Source organism: Heloderma suspectum, chromosome 1 (assembly GCF_057233095.1).
Source record: "Heloderma suspectum isolate Gila_16-S chromosome 1, 16-S_ref, whole genome shotgun sequence".
NCBI classification, from domain to species: domain Eukaryota; kingdom Metazoa; phylum Chordata; class Lepidosauria; order Squamata; family Helodermatidae; genus Heloderma; species Heloderma suspectum.
The window spans coordinates 378,887,859-378,906,564 of NC_139458.1; the positions used below are offsets into that span (position 1 = coordinate 378,887,859).

At 42.9% G+C, this 18,706-nt stretch overlaps 1 protein-coding gene across 15 annotated transcripts in view; it reads left to right on the forward strand.

The window, feature by feature from the left end:
• LTBP1 (latent transforming growth factor beta binding protein 1) overlaps nt 1-18,706 on the forward strand; it is a 269,829-nt gene that overhangs the window by 234,914 nt on the left and 16,209 nt on the right. For all 15 annotated transcript variants that reach the window (XM_084828394.1, XM_084828401.1, XM_084828396.1 and 12 more), the window contains 3 exons: nt 315-443; nt 5,360-5,500; nt 7,160-7,330. In XM_084828394.1, the coding sequence (XP_084684520.1) occupies nt 315-443; nt 5,360-5,500; nt 7,160-7,330 (441 nt within the window). The remainder of the gene's footprint in view (nt 1-314; nt 444-5,359; nt 5,501-7,159; nt 7,331-18,706) is intronic.

The following is an 18,706-nucleotide window of genomic DNA, read 5'->3' on the forward strand; positions in this document are numbered from 1 at the left end:
GCTGGTCTGTTACCAAAGGGGTTTCAATTGTTTAGTGTTGTTTATTTCTTCTGTGTTTTTAATTTATTTTTTAATTGTGTTTTAAATTTATTTGTTTTATGCTATGTTTTAATTTATTTAATTTTAATAATCTAGATTTTATGTTGTTATTCACCTTGCGCACCACTTTCTGGTAGAAAGGTGGGATAAAAATAAAATACATAAATAAATAAATAAATAAATAAATAAATAAATAAATAGACTCAAAATTCATATTCCACCCACACGGCCACAAAGAACTTTTAAGAATTTATGACTTTATAATTTATCTGCAGATGCTGATGAATGTCAGCTCTTTGGACAAGAAATATGTAAGAACGGCTTCTGTTTAAACACACAGCCAGGTTATGAGTGTTACTGCAAACAAGGCACATACTATGATCCTGTAAAACTCCAGTGCTTTGGTAAGTATGCAAATTACACCATATCCCCTCACTCCCTGCATTGCCAACTAGCACTAGGAAGAGGGAACAGATCAAGATTTTGATGTTTGCCAACCCTTATGAATAATTCAAACATGCAAGCTGGCTGCTTGTTCCCTCCATATAATCCTTCCAGATTGTGCCTGATTACTTGGAGAAGTATTGTGAAAACTATATGGATAGGGCTAGCAGCTATTTCCTTGATTGCCGTGGCTGGAAAGAATGTTGTTGTGGTTACATAAACTTTTGCTGGCTTCTTCTCTGTGCATCAGTGTACAGTCCAATTCACACTGATGTTTGTTGCTGATGATGATGATATTCAGCATGCATAGATTTTATGGAGTACAAGAGGATAGGTCCCTGGTCTGAGGAGCTTGCAATCTAAAATTCACTACAGGGGAAGCAACAGGGGAAGGAGAGGCAAGTGAAGGTAGGAGTAAACAGGTAGAAAATATGTGATTATTTCAGTCACACAATAAGCCCTGTTGGGGGCTTATGCACACACGATGCAACTTGTGTGACGACGGAGATACACCTCCATTGTATCTTCACAGTGTCACACAGCAAGAGTTTTTCTGAGTGTGAGGGGCCTGTTGCAATCTCTTGGGGGTTCGACTCGATGGTCTTATAGGCCCCTTCCAACCCTACTATTCTATGATTCTATGATTCAGACTGGCCGAGAGAGAGAGAGAGTTGGTTGCACCCTCACTAGCACTCTGTAACAAGTTTGCACAACATTTTGAAGATATTGTCTCTCACATCTGTCATGACTTGGACGCCACAGTTAGTACAGTCCCAGTAGCGAAGGGGTCCAGAACTCCATCTAGTCCAGTTATACAAGTGGTTGGTCATGTTTAGCCAACCACTTGTATGGTTGACCCTTGTCCTTGGCTTATTACATCTAGTAATGACAGGCTGGGTCCAGGATGTTGTAAATTCCTTTTGAGAGAGCGGGTGGTGCCAACCACTTCTTAAGAGGCAGTAAGTAATCTGGCCACTCCTAAAGAACTCTAACCTGGACCCAGATTAAAGCAATTATAGGCTGGTCAGTAACATCCCCTTCCTGGGCAAGGTGCTTAAGCAAGTGGTTGCTGATCAGCTCTAGGCACTCCTGGGTGAAAATGATTTTCTACATCATTTCAATCCAGCTTCAGGCCTGGATTTGGAATGGAAATGGCCTTGGTCCCACTGTGAGATGAGCTGTGCCAGGAGAAGGACAGGGGGAGTGTGACCCTGTTGATTCTTTTGGACCATTCAGCAGCCTTTGATACCATCGACCATGGTATCCTTCTGGATAGACTGTCTGAGCTGGGATGTGGAACACTGTATTTCAGTGGTTCTGCTTGGATGGCCAATTCCAGAAGGTAGTGCTCCGCCCCATGGCAATTGTACTATGGGATTCCTTGGGGCTCTATTTTATTCCCCCATGCTTTTCAACATCTACATGAAGCTCCACCAATATGAAGATGACACCCAGCTATACCTCTCCATTTCATCAAAAACAGATGAGGCTGTTGATGTTCTGAACCAGTGCTTGATAATGGACTGGCTGAGGGACAGTCAACTGAGACTCAATCCAGACAAGATGGAGATACTAGTTCTGGTTCATCTGTCCATTTAAATGGCATTCAGTCTGTTCTAGAGAGGATTGCACTCTGCCCTCAAGGAGCAGGTTCATAGTTTGGGGGTGCTCTTAGATCATTGATGTCACTAGAGACACAGGTGATATGTCTCTAGTGACACATGTCTAGTGACATGTCTAGTCTCTAGTGACATGTAGCTGATACACCAACTACGTGTCTAATGACACGTAGCTGATACACCAACTATGACCCTACCTGGACAGAGATAGCGTTATGACAGTTATTCATGCTCAGGTAACCTCCCATTTGGATTATTGCAACACATTATTTGTGGTGCTGCCTTTGAAAACAGTCTGGAAACTTCAGACTGTTAGTTCAGAATAGGGCGGCTAGACTGCTAACTGGAACTGGCCAGTGTGATCATTGTACGCCAGTTCATCTCCATCTGCATTGGCTGCCAGCCTGTTTCCAGGCCCAGTTCAAAGTGCTGGTTTTAACTTTTAAAGCACTAAATAGCTTGGGGCCAGGTTACCTGGAGGAATGTCTCCTCCCATATTTACCCACCCATACATTAAGATCACAGCCTGAGGTCCTCCTCCAAGTGCCCCCACCAAATGAGGCAAAGTGGGTGCTACAAGAGAGAGGGCCTTTTCATCCCATTCGTGGAAAGTTCTTCTCAGAGAGGCTTGCGTGGCCTCTAGTTATGGTCTTTTTGGCACCAAGTGAATACCTTCTTCCAGGCATTTTGAGAACTGCGTTTAGTACTCTGTTCTGTTCCTGGTTTTAATCTGGTTTTATGATGTTATAATTATTTTATTTTTGCTGCTAGTTTTATCTTTGTTTTATTTTGTGCTGGTTTTTTATATATATTTGTTCTCTATGTTTTTAATGTATTGCACACCACCCAGAGAACTTCAGTTATTTGACGGTTTTAAAGTACAGTAAATAAATCAAATAAATAAATGGGAACTTTTTTCCTAAGCCAAATCACAGTTAGAGAGGGGAATAATAAACCTCTCCTCCCCTTGTGCTGTGGTGCCCATAACAGTCCCTCCCCCTGCACCTGTTAGTAATTAACAAAGTAACGAAGGTGTTGCTGCATGCTAAGAATCTAGTATAATGTATCGTTTGGCACTCTGTTGATGCAAAATATGGCAACGAGAATGAATGAATGCAAATGGCTGGTCACGCAGGGGTGGGTGGGAAAACATAGTTTCTGCGGAGGGGTAGTAGGCGAGGAAAGGGACCCCATGTTCATCACCAGCAGACATCGCTGGGAAGCAGTTGGGGTAGAAGCAACGACGTCACAAGCTTGTGCTTGCCACTCCATTCAGCAGCCACATGCCTGCATGGTGTATCTCCAGCTGTTCCCTGTCTGCTGTTGGTAAGGTCATAGGCTTCCGCTCCCCTTCAGTTGCTGTTCAGCGACTGCCATGTGCTATGTTTTGCTGTCTTTGCTTACCACTTATCCACAGTAGTAAACACAACAGAGGAACCCAACATGTCTAGTTTGGCCTCGTTTTGGTAGGTGTCTCACTGAAAGTCTTCTTTACACAGCACATAGTTAACATGTGGAATTTGCTACCACAAGATGTGGTAATGGTCACTAGCTTAGATGATTTTTAAAAGGGTTTGGACAAATTAATAGAGGATAATTCTATCGCTGGATACTAGTCATGGATGGTATATTCTACCTCCTGGGAAACAAGAGGAAACCACCTGGGAAACCACCTTCTGGGAAACAAGAGTAGGAGAGGGCTATGGCGCTCTCTCTCGTATATACACACACATAACTTGAGTACAAAATCTCTAAGCGGTTTACATGCCATTTCCTCCTTGAAAGCTTCCCAAGAGGCATCTGGTTGACCACTGTGAGAGACAGGATGTTAAACTAGACAGCACTTTGGTCTGATCCAGCAGGGCTGTTATTACACACACACACACACATCTATCTATCTATCTATCTATCTATTGATCGATCGATTGATCGTACAAAATTTCTATACCACTCTACAGCCAACAGGATCCCTGAGTGGTAAACAGTAAAAGAATCAAAATACCAAATTAAAAAATATAAAATCAGATTATAACAATAAAGCCATGGCCGGCTTGTTTAAGTAAAAATGTCTTCAGCAGGCACCAAAAACAAAACAATGTTGGTGGCTGCCAGACATCAACAGGCAGGGAGTTCCACAGAGAGAGAGCCAGTAGATTGAAGGCTGTCCTCCGAGTAGACTCCAAATGGACTGATGGGCCATGCAGAACCACCAGGAGCATAGTTATGACAAGTACATTTTGACAAGAGTTCCAAGAAACTGGCAGAATTTGAAGTGGGATGCTATTCATTTGGGAATTCAGCTTTAGTTTCTGAATGTTTTTATGTGGACTTATTATTCTGCCCAACCTGAGTATCCCTAGAAGAGCTGTGCACAAGCTGGCCCTCTACCTTTATACATGAGTACATTATTGGACTCATCTCTGGTAAGTGTGGTTTTCCATTTGTAAAAAATTCATTTGAGGAAATGGGCATTTTAAGCATAATTCCCCCTACCCCCGCCAAAAAAGAGGGGCTGGTATGCAATATGGAATAGCAGTTCACACTCTTGATTATCATAAATGTGCTCCCGTTAGTCTGCTGAACTGCCTACTCATTCACTTTTTGCCATTTGACTGAAAATTATTCCTAGTCACGACCTTGACTTTTTGCAGTTTAAACAGAAAACCATTCTGTATGGAATAACATAATGAAAGGAAACCACAGTAGGAGACTTAATCATCTTGGGTGCAAATAACTTTTCTTTCCTGATGTAAAGCCACTTATTTCCTTAAAGTTACACTGTTGCTTCTTTTCTGTAAAATGAGCTAGTCAGGGATAGAGCTGAAAAATAGTAAGTTTGTTTCTGTATATTTGCAAAGATCAGATAACTTGTTGGTCCAGTCCATATTCTTGTTGCCCAGTGAAAGAACACAACATGCAGTTTCTCCTAAACCTCCTTGCCAATAAATCAGGAACGTGCAGAGAGACCAGTCTATAGATCATCATTCTGTGGCATTCAGCAACTTATTGGTCTGTATATGAAGGCAACCAATTGAATATTCTTTCATTTTGTTGTTGATGCATGAAAAGCAGGAAGAGATTACCTGATGAACAACTCCTTCCTTTGGGCATATGTGAAAATATATATTTGATCATCCTGATTTAGATATGAATTAATTAAAAAGAAAGCCCACTGGGAAATGGATCCTTTTTTCGCCAGTGCAAATATGTAAGACAGCTTGTTCTCTTGATATATTTTTTCATTTGCATTTGAACAGATACAGATGAATGTCAAGACCCCAACAGCTGTATTGATGGCCAGTGTATCAACACTGAAGGATCTTACAGTTGCTTCTGTACCCACCCAATGGTTCTGGATTCTACAGAAAAGCGATGTATTAGACCAGCAGAGTCTAGTGGTATGCCTTACTACATGCATTGCGGTGTTCATGAGGTTCAAGAACAAGTCCATACTCGGTCAGCAGTGAACCTAGCATGGATGGGGATACTTTCACTTAAGAACATCAGAACAGCCATGCTGGATCAGACCATCTAGTCCAGCATTCCATTCACACAGTGGCCAACCAGCTGCCCACAGGAAACCCACAAGCAGGACATGAGTGCAACAGCACTCTCCCGTCCATGTTCCCCAGCAACTGATTTACATAGGCATACTGCTCCTGATACTGGACGTAGCATAGAGCCATCAGGACTAGTAGCCATTGACAGCCTTCTCCAGGAATTTGTCTAACCCCCTTTGAAAGCCATCCAAAGTGGTGGCCATCACTACATCTCGTGGTAGTGAATTCCATAGTTTAACTATGTGTTGTCTGGAGAAGTACTTCCTTTTACCTGTCCTGAATCTCCCACCAATCAGCTTCATGGAATGATCCCAGGTTCTAGAATTATGAGTATTCTAGTATTATCTCCACACTATGCATAGTTTTGTACACCCCTACCATGTCTCCCCTTACTCTTTTTTCTAAGCTAAACAATCCCAGATGTTGTAACCTTTCTCATAGGGGAATGCCTCCAGCCCCTTTTTTGCACTTTTTCCAACTCTACAATATCCTTTTTTAGGTGTGGCGACCAGAACCACACACTGTATTCTAAGTGTGGTCACACCATGTACAGGGAGTATGATACTGGCAATTTTATTTTCAATTCCTTTCCTAATTATGCCCAATATGGAATTTGCCTTTTTCACAGCCACCACACACTGGGTTTTAATTGAGCTGTCCACCACAACCCCAAGATATTTTCCTTGGTCAGTCACCGCTAGCTCAGATCCCATCAGCTTATATATGTTTCACAAAGATTCCAAGATTTGTCAGTAGCGTGGCCACAATCCCTGTGAAGCTCAGTGTGTGCAGATGTTTGATCATTCATCTTATTGTTAAGGAATGTTCTATATTCAAAAATCCTCTGAGATTCATGTTATCCTGACAGTGTGGGAATCCCAGGGCAACCATTCCTTCCTCTGCTACTGGGATAATACAAGAACTGCAGATGCTGCAGGAGGAGGCCAACCTGTGGCTCTTCTCACACCAGCACCAGCTTTAAAAAACAAACCGGGTTAACACTGGCATGGGGAGGAGATGCACAGTAGACTCCTCCTCCATGATCTGGGCTCCTCCTGTGCTGCTGGGATAACATGAGCATTCAGCCAAAAGCATCTGGAAGTGGCAGTGGCAGAGACAGGACTTAGGGCAGAATAGAACAACCTTCCCCAACCTGGTGCCCTCCAGATGTTTTGGACTACAACTCCCATCAACCCCACCCAGCATGGCCAATAGTCAGGAATGCTGGAAATTGTAGCCCAAAACATCTGGAAGGCACCAGGTTGGGGAAGGCTGGAACAGAGTCTTCTGTTTGCTTATCTACTAAACTCTTTTTCATACATTGTCCTTCTATATTAACAGTTTCATGCAACATTAGAAATTTGATCTCACGTTATTTTCAGGAAAATAAGGTTAGAGGTTCTTGTAAGTCTGGAATAGTTTGTATTTTTTATTTTTTTAAATACTCATGAGAATGTTGTACTGATCACATGTCTTATGTTGTACTGATCACTTCAGAACAAACTGAAGAAACTGACGTCTACCAGGATCTTTGCTGGCAACATCTGAGTGAGGATTTTGTTTGCAGTCGGCCTCTTGTTGAAAAGCAAACAACTTACACCGAGTGCTGTTGTTTATATGGTGAAGCGTGGGGCATGCAATGTGCACTGTGCCCCATGAAGAACTCAGGTAAGGCATCTCGTAGCGACTTGATGAATATTTTATTCTGAGCCTTTTGTAGTGTAACTTCAGAAACTGTATTTAGCACAAATACAGTTGGTTTTTCATTGCAGTTCAGGTCACAAGAAATTCTGAAAGACCTCAAATGAAATAATATGTTACGCTAATAACATGGTCATTCCAGTTGATAATGTGAAAATCTGATCTTCTGGCATCCGTTCCACATACTCTGGGTTAAACTACATGCTATGTTAATTCCATAGCCTGTAGTTGAGAATAATATTTTTTTTAAATCTACGGTAAGTGCATGGCCCTGATTTGGATTGTGACCACCGCTGACTGGGAGAGAAGGATTACTTTCCCCACCACCACCACCAATTCCCCCCACCACATACACACTCAGCATTGGAGTTAAAAAAAGAAAAAGTCTCCATCAGCATCAATGCATGGGGTTTCCCCCCTTTCTTTAACTCCCATGTGTGTGGGCGAGGAGAATTTCAGGGTTAAAGGGTGGGGGGAAGTTTATTCCTTCCCTCCAGGTGCATGCTGGTCCCATTCCATATTGGAACTGTGCACACTTACTGTAGAGAAAAGAGGAAAAAAAGAAGCAGAAGATTATCCTCAGCTACATGCTGCGCAATTAATATAATGGGCTGGTTTGCATGATCAAATTAAGCCGTCATTGCTTATTTAAGCCACTGTGCCTTAAATTGAGGCATGTGGAAGATGTGATTTCCATAATCTGTGCCAGGGCGCAACTTTTCATGTCATCCAAACCTGGATGGCATGGCTTGTAGGAGGGGGAAGCAACTCTCCAATAACCCTACAATGTCCCATGAATTATTGGAGGGTTATTTCCCCCTCCAACAAGCCATGCCACCCAGGTTCAGATGACATGGCCAGCAGCCTCTGGGCAGTGATTATGGAAATCACCCCCTTGCACACAGCCCAATTTAAATAAACCACCAAGAATCCATGGATGCTCACAACATAGTGATTCATTCTAGCAGTTCGAATGTGTGAACTTAGCTAAAGTTGTAGTCTCTTCCAAAGTTTTAGGTTGCAGAGGGGAGAAAAGACAGTTTGCGCTAAATGTAGGATTGCAATTCTAGTTATTTATTTTATTATTTATTTGTTTAAAACATTTATATCCCGCCCTATATCATTAGGATCTCAGAGTAGTGTACAGATTTAAACAGTGTAGAACAATAAATAATTTAAATAGCTAAAAACATATTAAATCATTAAGCTAGCTAATACCAATTTAAAATCTAAAACAATAAAACAGTTAAAACAGTGTACAAACTCAGGGAAACCAATTAGCCCTCAAAGGCTTTGGTAAACAGCCGTGTTTTAACTTGGCAGCAAAATGAAACCAGTGTCTGCACCAATCGGGCCTCCAAGGAGAGGGCATTCCACAACCCAGGTGCCACAGCAGAAAAAGTTCTCTCCCACCTCCCACCATAGTGTATGTCTCACACTGATGCGATGCAGCAGAAGGCTCCTCCAACAGATCTCAATCCTCAGGCAGGGGGCGGAGCTCCCTCAAATATCGAGGTCCCAAGCTGCTCAGGGCTTTAAATGTCATCGCTAGCACCTTGAATTCGGACCAGAAACATGTTGGCAGTGAGTGTAATTCCTTTAAGACTGGTGTTATGTGATCTTTACATGATGGTCCAGTCAACAGTCTGGCTGCTGCATTTTGCACTAGCTGCAACTTCCGGGTCATCTTCAAGTGCATGTAAAGTGCATTGCAGTAGTCTAATTGGGATGTTACCAGTGCATGCATTAGTGTGGCTAGGTTATCCCTGTCTAGGAAAGGCCATAGCTGGCGAATCAGCTGAAGCTGGCCGCAAGTACTCCGGGCCATGGAGTCCTCCTGGGGCTCCAGTGATGGGGATGGATCTAGGAGTACTCCCAAGCTACACACCTGCTCCTTCACAGGGAGTGCAACCCCATCCAGGACAAGTCGCTTACCCAATTCCCAGACTTGGGAACCACCACTCCACAGAGCTTCCATCTTGTCAGGATTGAGCTTCAGTTTATTGGCCCTCATCCAGTCCCATTACAGCCTCCAGGCACTGGTCCAGCACCTTCACTGCCCCAGCTGACTCCAACAACAAGGAGTCACTAGTTACTTAAATTTCAAGCCAGATCTATACAAGAAACTGCTTCTTCATCATATGTCTTTGTGTCTCTGAACCTGAATTATTGTACCCTAATTTAAAACATTTGTACCAGCACATCTGCATGTAATGCCTGTATAATATCCCTGCATTATCAGCATAACATCATGCTTTTAAGAAGATAGTCTATCAAGAACAGGCTAATGGGTCTAACTTCATAAATTTTAAGAACTCCATCAAAATCAATTGAATGTCTTTTCCAAACAAATGTATCCATGGACTTTTCACTGTGTATCTGGTTAAAACTGCAAAGGTATACTGATTTTGTTGCCTGCTTTTCTGATAGGAAAAAAAGTTCTCTGGCTCCTGTGTATGTGTTGGGGGGTGGGCGGAGATTCATGCTTTGAAGTAGTAATGGAGACGGTTGCAGTTTTTCTCCATCACAGCACTGATGAATATCTATTGTATGCCCTGCAGAGCTGGTGATCTACAACATGTTATATATTTATTAATTCATTAACTTTCCTGCCTCTAACTCTCTCACGCTTTCTCCTGCTCTCACTCTTGTAAAATTCAGTGAGATTTATGACAGAGAGCTTCGGCTGTTGGGTGGAATAGAAATGTAATAAATAAATGGAGATTGATTGATTGACTGATTGATTGACTGATTGATTCTGCGGCAGGGTTAGGCATCTCAGTGCCCTACGGATGTTTTGGTCTACAACTCACATGAACCTGACCATTGGCTTATGGATGGGGTGATGAGGGTTGTAGTACAAGGCATCTGGAGGGCACAAGGTTGCCTCTCCTGATCTAGAGAGTCCTAGACATCTGCACTGTTTTAACCTGAGCTCGTTTCTATTCCACCCAGTCCAGCAAGCCATGTTTTAAATTGCACTGTGTTTTGCCAGGGTGGCCCAGGTGGGAGAGTGACACAGGGTGCTGTAGAGGAGAAAATTGAAACAAAAATATGTTGTGCGCATGGCTTCTGAGTTTAATGTTTGGGCTGGTTAGAAGATTTCCAGGAGCACATTTTCATAATAAAAATGCTTTATTTAGTACAACAACATATTTTCTAATGGAAAGAATGTCTTCACAGCCTCTAATGAGTTTTACATTTTTTATTGTTTGCTTAGATTCTTTTGTCAAAATTTAACTGCAGACCACATTTGCCAACTACCATGTTATAGGGTTGACTGTCATGCAAAGAGGAGCTTGTTTACTGCAAGTCAGATTGCTTGCATATACATAGCATACACCAGGTGGATGTGATGTCTTAATTCTGAACTGTGAAAAAGTTTATTACATTTCAGTACCACCCAGTAGTTGAAGCTGAGTGGTATAGAAGCAGTTCACAAAACAAAACTTAAAACCAAAGCATACAGTAACATAATAAAACATAATACAAAAACCTTAAGCTTAAAACAGAATAAAACCAAAGCAGAAGCCAGAGTAAAAGCCAGCAGCAGAGAAAGAAAAGAGAAACAGGGACCTGGTTCGCACAACATGACAACCCATCATGGGCTGTCATGACATCTGAACCCAGTGCTGTTTCCACAGGGTGGCTTATTTTTCACAAACAAGCCACCCTGAGAAACTATGTCTTGTTGTGGGGTTGTTCAGGGTGCCATGGGTTCATCCAACAGGGTGGCTTCATCCTGGGTTTTTGGAAACGGCTAGAGAACCACCCGGCAAGAACAATAAAAACCACTGGCACTCCTTGTGAACTCACTAGTGTCACCACCATCCACCCTCAGCTCTTTTCAGTGCCCTCCACCCTGTACTCCTAAAAATTAAGAAAGGACACTGGAGAGTATCTTGAAAGCATTTGCAACCTTTTTTTTTTTTTTTTGAGGTCTTGTGCAAATGCAGCCTGTGCTCCTAAAAATTAAGAAAGGACACTGGAGAGTGTCCTGAAAGCATTTGCAGCCCTTTTTTTGTGCTTATGCAAATACACACATTTGAAAGTCTGCAGTTATGAAATTTGTGTATTTTTTCCCTCCACTTTAGGGCTCTTCCATGAAATTTGCATATCTACTGATCCTGCTCGCTGTTCTTCCTTGAAATGTGCATATATTTACCAATCCCCATCACTGCTCTTTAATAGGTGCATCTGACAGCTAACAACAGAGATCAGTGGAGGGAAGTGATAAGCCTGAAGATGTGATAAGGGTGGCGGGGGGTGAAAGCTGCTGGCAGCTGCAGGAGAAGGCACTTTGGGGGCAGGTGTAATTGGTAGTACCTGAAGCACCTTAAAAAGAAAAAGAAAAAGGTGTTCACTAGCATGGCAAGCTCTGAAATGGAGGATGAAATTGACAAGGACATCGACAAGAGGGGGGATATCAGTATGCTGGGCTAAATAGTGGAGAGCAGGTCTTGCACAAGACCCCCGCCAAAAAATTTTTAAAGGAGTTTGCGAATGCAGTAACACATTCCTAAGGGCTCAGAAAATTAATTCTATGTGGTGATCTGATGCGCGTAGGGGGAGTTTCCCTCAGCAACTCCAGCAGGCCAAATGTAGAAATGTGCTGACATAGGGACCAAGGAAATAAGGAGTTCTGCCACAAAGGTGCCTGGGATACATTCCAGGAACCAGTGGGAGGGCTGAGTGTGGAAACAAGCCACAGAGCACCCAATCATCTGTCGGTTAGTGAGTGAACAGCCAATCCATGGTGGCTTATTCTCAGGATGAATTAGCATGATATGCAAACTTGCCCGTTGTCTTCAAAATTGATTCTTATATCAAGAAAACAAGGTAGGTTATCTCTGCCTGTTACTGCCCAGTATTTATGGTAGTGGACTTTGACAAATAGGTGCGAGATCAGTTATGATTTTGCTAGATTACCTGGGAAATGTTCTCTCTATATAAAATAGAAACTCTAATAATGGTTTCTCTTGCTGGACCAATGGGAGATAAGCGAGGTAAAAGGCATAAAACAGTTGTACGCAAAGAGTATGTTCCACAAGCTCTGTTGCACTAATTTCCCCATCCCCAGTGCCATGTGCCAAGGCAATGGCTTTCATCCTGCATCGTAGTGCCCTACACGTTGAACCTTCTGCAGAAGGAGTCTGTAGCCCATACACTTTTAGAGTGGAAGGAGCAATCCACAGACTTTCTTCTGGCTGGGACTTGCTACAGCTGCTCAGACAAGTCACAGTGGCCTTAGGGGATGCTTTATAGACACAAGGCCATGTGGTGCCCAAGCCCCTATATGCATCTGGTATTTGACAGGGGTTGGCTCTCTGTTTTAAGGAGTGATAGGTGGTCCCTAGGTGTGCTGAGTCACTGGCACGTAAGGTGAAGAGATCACATTCACACATAGGCTCTTTGGATTACACCTTAAATGTTTATATAAAGGTGTCGTGTTTAGTTATATTTTAATACAGAGAACAGTTTTCCCCACTCTTAAATCATGAACCACAAGTCAATCCCAAGCAATTAGTATTTTTGTTTTATTTTTAGTCACCTGATGTTGTTTGCCCTATGTAATCCAGAATGCAGTAATGAGAAGGCTTATTAGGTAATCAGTTTATATTCCAATATCTGTACCTTAAAACCTTTTGCCATTTTAAGGACATTTTCCCAAGAAAAACAAAGCTGAATTGTGTATGAAAGAATCATTTACCCTGTCTTCACAGTTTAGTATTTAAAATGATATTGTTGGCTCAGGAGGGAACTTTCACACTTCTCAACCAGAAGGCCATAGGTTCAAATCCTGTGTGGGGAAACTGGAGTTGCTCCATATTAGAATTTTAGATGTATTGATTGGGCCTGGTTTACTAGTGGAACTTCACATATATTTCCAGGATATTTTGAACATATGGCTACAGAAATAGAAAAAGCAGAACATTTAGATGATGATACTGTGCCTTTAGCAGTACAGTTCTGCTTTTACCAGAGAACATGCTGTTTTGTTTCAAATATATGCAGTTGGTTTTTAAATCAAAACTTTCCTGTACTTGGAAATGTAAATGATGCACATAAAAGAAAACCTTAGGCTTTTGAACAAGGTTACTGGTGTCTGTTTCTTCCAAAAATAGTTATAAAATTTATCCCCTACTTCTGAAGCTAAACTAAAAACTTTGTGTGTGTTTTTCTGGGCTGCCTGCAAGAGTTGAAACACATGTAAATTCACTATGATACAACTCAACTAATTCTCCAAACCATGATTTGGACTGTAGATTGAAAATGAGCTATGGGCTTGCACATTCCCCCTTTCCCCTTATTTGTATGTGACTTTTCAGTTTCCTTTTTATCACTAGCCATACTTTGTTTTGACATCTCAGTGAGCAACCTATGATTAGCACTTGCCCTCCAAACCAGAATCAAAATCCATGGTTTGAAGTGGGTTTCTGGTGGTGGTTTGGATGGCAAACACTAATCACAGCTTGTTGATTTGGACATCACAGCAAACTATGGCTAGCGCAAAAAAGGACACTTAAAAGGAAGTTGTGAAAGTTTTGTGTACTTCTGTGCTGTCAGTTAAAATGTTTCCAGAAAAATCTCACTGCTAAAACATTGACATCAGGGTCAGTAGAAGCAAAGATGCCAATAAATATTATCAAATATTATCAAAATGGTTGACATCTGTGGGGCTGAATAGTAGCTAAACACCCCAGTAATCACAGAAGACAGGAGGGGGATGTTTCCATTTCACATTAAGGTCAAACACACTTTCACATAAATAGAGTGTGAGAGGTTAAAAGATTATTTAAGCTTTGCATGTGGAAACATTACTGACATATAAATAAGTAGGATGGGAAGTGCTGGCTGACACACATCTCAAGCTGTAGCCTCTTCCATGTGCTTCAGGCAGAAACACGGATACAGAATACTTGGTATAAGGTTTCGGACCCAAACTCACAAAATACTTCCTCAGCAGAACTTTAGTTTGATGGAGATAGATTGTGGTGACTGTCAACTTTAACCAATGTCGGTTGACACTTTGAAATGAAGTGGGTGTGGCAGGGATGGCAGCTGATGTGGCCTGGACCATGAAGCATGTCCCTGCCCTCTCTAAATGATGCCCGTGCCTGTTGAAATGAAGAAACTTTGTCAGTTTTTTGGTTCCTAGTTGATGCAATTCCCTGAGAGCACAGCTAAAGCAATACGTACTTGAGATCCAAGATCTCTGGTTGGGAAGACAGATGTAATTGGGAAATGAATACTTTATTGGCATTTCCCAAGATTTTAGTATTACCTTCTGTGATTAAACTGTTGTGAATACAGATTTTCCCCTTTTTTCCCCTTGATGATGATGTTTGGGGGGCTCTGCTTAATAAAAGAAGCTTTTGTTGGGCCTTCAGGGGTACGAGGGAAGCCTCAGCTGCTGTGCAGTTGTAGCACAGCCACATTGGAAGACGTTCTTTGGAATATTTTGTGTAAAATATCAGAGCCACAGAGCGAGCCATTCTAATAACTAGTCATTTGGGCCCCAATATATTTTTTATTGTATAAGCAAAGATCTGAGCCATTAATCTGAAAGTGCAACTACAGTATATGTATAAAGATGTGAAGGCCTGGGGTGGGGAAAGAAAAATGGGGAAACCCTCCAAAATTGGGGGGAAAATGTCTGTCTGTCCATCCCAGGGGGTTTTGGAAAACTTGGGGGAAACTTTTCCCCCATTTTATCCAGGGTTCCCCCTCCCCCTTCATTTTTTTCAGTTCTTTTTCCAGGCCTTCACATCTTATATATGCCCCTTGATCATCATGACGACTACATACCTACCTATCAATCAGTGTTCAGCCACTGAATGTCTGTCAGCTATATGCTTTCTTCATCCATTTCTTTTCTCCCAGCTTTCCTTTCTCAACAGTTACCAGGTTGGTTCCCCATGTGGAAGATTCCCCATGTGGAAGATTCTCCATGTGGATGCAGTTACCTACAGTTAGAGGTGCCACTTCCTGCTGTAATCTAATGTCAGCTTAACAAAGGCACAGCTGATGGTGTAGGGAATTTGAGATCAAGATAAATCTGCCACCAGGTCTGTACTGAATACCACCCTAACGACAGAGTTACTGGGGGGGGGGGGGGGGGTGCAGTGGTAGACTGAGCAGAAGGACTTGGGTGACCTGGCCTATCTCCTTGGTCCAAGTGACACTTCAGGTGGTCTTTCTTTGCCTGCTGCCTGCCCGCCCACACCCTCCCTCCCCCAATAATGTCAGAGAGCCACCTGGATTATTGTCAAGAGCTCCTGGGGCTCAAACTGGGAGTTTTGGGATTTGTGGCAGCCACCAAACTGCAGGGTGCAGCATCTGGCTAGCCAATTAAGCCCCCCTAAGCCAGGGGTAGACAATCTTGTGCCCTCCAAATGTTTTAGATTACAACACCCATAAGGCCCAGCCAGTATGGCCAATGGTAAGGGATTATGGGAGTTAATACTATTATTATTATTATTATTATTTATTACATTTCTATACCGCCCCAAAGCCTAAGCTGTCTGGGTGGTTTACAAAGACTAAAAACCTTTAAAAATAAAGTATACAAGGTTTAAAAACCATTTATATAAAAACACACAGAGACAACATATATCTAAAAACAACTTTGAGCAATCAGCCATAACCATAAGACAAATCCAGGACCTAATTATAACTCATCATATGCTGCCAAAGGCCTGAGTCTTACCCATTTGGCTCCAGGTTAACAATGCTGATGCCAGGTGGGCCTCATTGGGGAGGTTATTCTATAATGGAGGCCACCATCGAGAAGCCCCTCTCCCTGTTGTTGCCTTCTGAGCCTCCCTTGGATAAGGCACCGGAGAAGGACCTTAGATGCTGAGTGTAGTGTATAGGTACGTTCATGTTGGGAGAGGCGCTCCATCAGGTTTTGCAGTCCCAAGCCATGTTGAGGTCCAAAACTTCTGAAGGGTACTAAGTTGCCTACCCCTGCCCCTAGGCCTTCAACTGACTCCGCCCACCTAGGAAGACCATAGAACCCTCCAGTGTAGGAAGGACTATAGGACAACTTTCTCTTGCAGTTAAGCCTTGCTTGAGTCTTCCGGAGCCCTGGCTTGTTCCTGTATCCTTCAGCCCTGCCTCCTCATTTATCTTTCTCTCCAAACTTACTCTTTGGTCTTGACTTCTGGCTTTGTCCCATGGGTCATGGCTCCCCTCAAGCTGCTGCCCACAGCCCAGCCCAGACACTCATGCGAAGAATTTCCTTGAGCTTGTAAATTCAGCAGTCAAAATCCCGATTTTCAAATTAAGAGGTATATTTAGGTTCAAGGAATAGGGGCACGAGAAGGAACACTTATCAAACAGCATTAAAAAAAAACAAAGGCACCATTCTCTACGTCACCTATATATTTCAACTAACCTAGGTAGGTCTTGACCATATGCTCACATACAGTCAAGGCCAGAAATATTGGAACAAGGATAACTGTTTTGGCAGTTGGCCTCTGTACACCACCACATTGAAGTTGAAAGGAAACACACCCAGATAGGAGCGAAGTCAGGACTTTCAGCTGTAATTCAAGGGGTTTGAAAAAGTGGGGCACTAACCATTCAGGAAGGACAGCCAGTGGCATACACACACCCCCATCGTTGGTGGCTCATAGGTAATGAAACAAACCAACATCATTTCAAACTTAAGGATCGCCTTTAATACCTGGATGAAAATCCTTTGCAGTCGATGACTGCCTGAAGTCTGGAACCCATAGACATGCCCAAATGCTGAGTTTCCTCCCTCGAGATGCTTTGCTAGGCCTTTACTGCAGCTGCCTTCAGCTGCTGCTTGTTTGTGGGTCTTTCTGCCTTCAGTCTTGTCTTCAGTAAGTGAAAAGCATGCTCTATTGGGTTGAGATCAGGTGACTGACTTGGCCATTGAAGAACATCCCACTTCTTTGCCTCCAGAAACTCTTGGGTAGCTTTTGCTGTATGTTTTGGGTCATTATCCATCTGCAATATGAAGCAGCGTCCTATCAGTTTGGCAGCATTTGGCTGAATCTGAGCAGAAAGTATAGCCCTATACACTTCAGAATTAATCCTGCTGCTTTTATCAGCAGTCAGGTCATCAATAAACACCAGTGGCCCGGTTCCATTAGCAGCCATACATGCCCATGCCATAACACTGCCTCCACCATGTTTGACAGATGATGTGGTATGCTTTGGATCATGAGCTGTTTCTTTCCTTCTCTCTACTTTTCTCTTTCCATCATTCTGGTACAAGTTAATCTTGGTTTCATCAGTCCAAAGAATCTTATTCCAGAACTGGGCAGGCTTTTTGAGGTGTTTGCTGGCAAAGGCTAATCTGGCCTGTCTGTTCTTGAGCGTTACCAGTGGTTTGCACCTTGTTGTGAAGCCTCTCTATTTACATTCATAAAGCTGTCTCTTGACTGTAGATGTTTGACAATGACATGCCTACCTCCGCAAGAGCGTTCTTGACCTGGCTAGATGTTGTGAAAGGGTTCCTCTGCACCATGAGCAGAATTCTGCGGTCATCCACTTTAGTGGTTTTCCGTGATCTTCCAGACCTTTTGCTGTTGCTGAGCTTGCCAGTTAATTCCTTCTTTTTCAGGATGTTCCAAACTGTTGTGTTGGCCACTCCCACTGTTTTTGCTATCTCTCTGATGGGTTTATTTTGTTTCCTCAGCCTAATGATGGCCTCCTTCACTCGCATGGGCACCTCTTTAGGCCTCATGTTGGGAGTTCCAGTGAACAGCTACCAAATGCAAATGTAACACTCAGAACCACCTCCAGGCCTTTTAGCTGCTTGACTGGTCATGGGGTACCCAGGAAACAGGCCACACCTGGCCATGCAGCTGCTTGTCAGCCATTCGTTCCATTACTTACGAGCTACCAACGATGGGGGGGGGGTATGCCACTGGCCGTACTTCCTGAATGGTTAGTGCCCCACTTTTTCAAACCCCTTGAATTACAGCTGAAAGTCCTGACTTCGCTCCCATCTGGGTGTGTTTCCTTTCAGCTTCAATGTGGTGGTGTACAGAGGCCAACTGCCAAAACAGTTATCCTTGTTCCAATATTTCTGGCCCTGACTGCACATGACGGATGCTGTGATAGCCTCCATGAAGACATTTCCCTTCCCTAGCAAAAGGTGCGTGTCTGTGTCTGAGAGAGAGAGAGAGAGAGAGAATGGGAATAGCTTGCCTAATCTGCTCCTAGGAGATGGGGATTGGCTTCTAGTTTTCACCTAATGAGAGAAGATTTGGCCATGTGGCCAAAGACAGCATTTACAAACTGGGCATAACATAGTTAAGAACATAGCTTATTCTTCTTGGACCTCATTTCCTTATGGCTGGG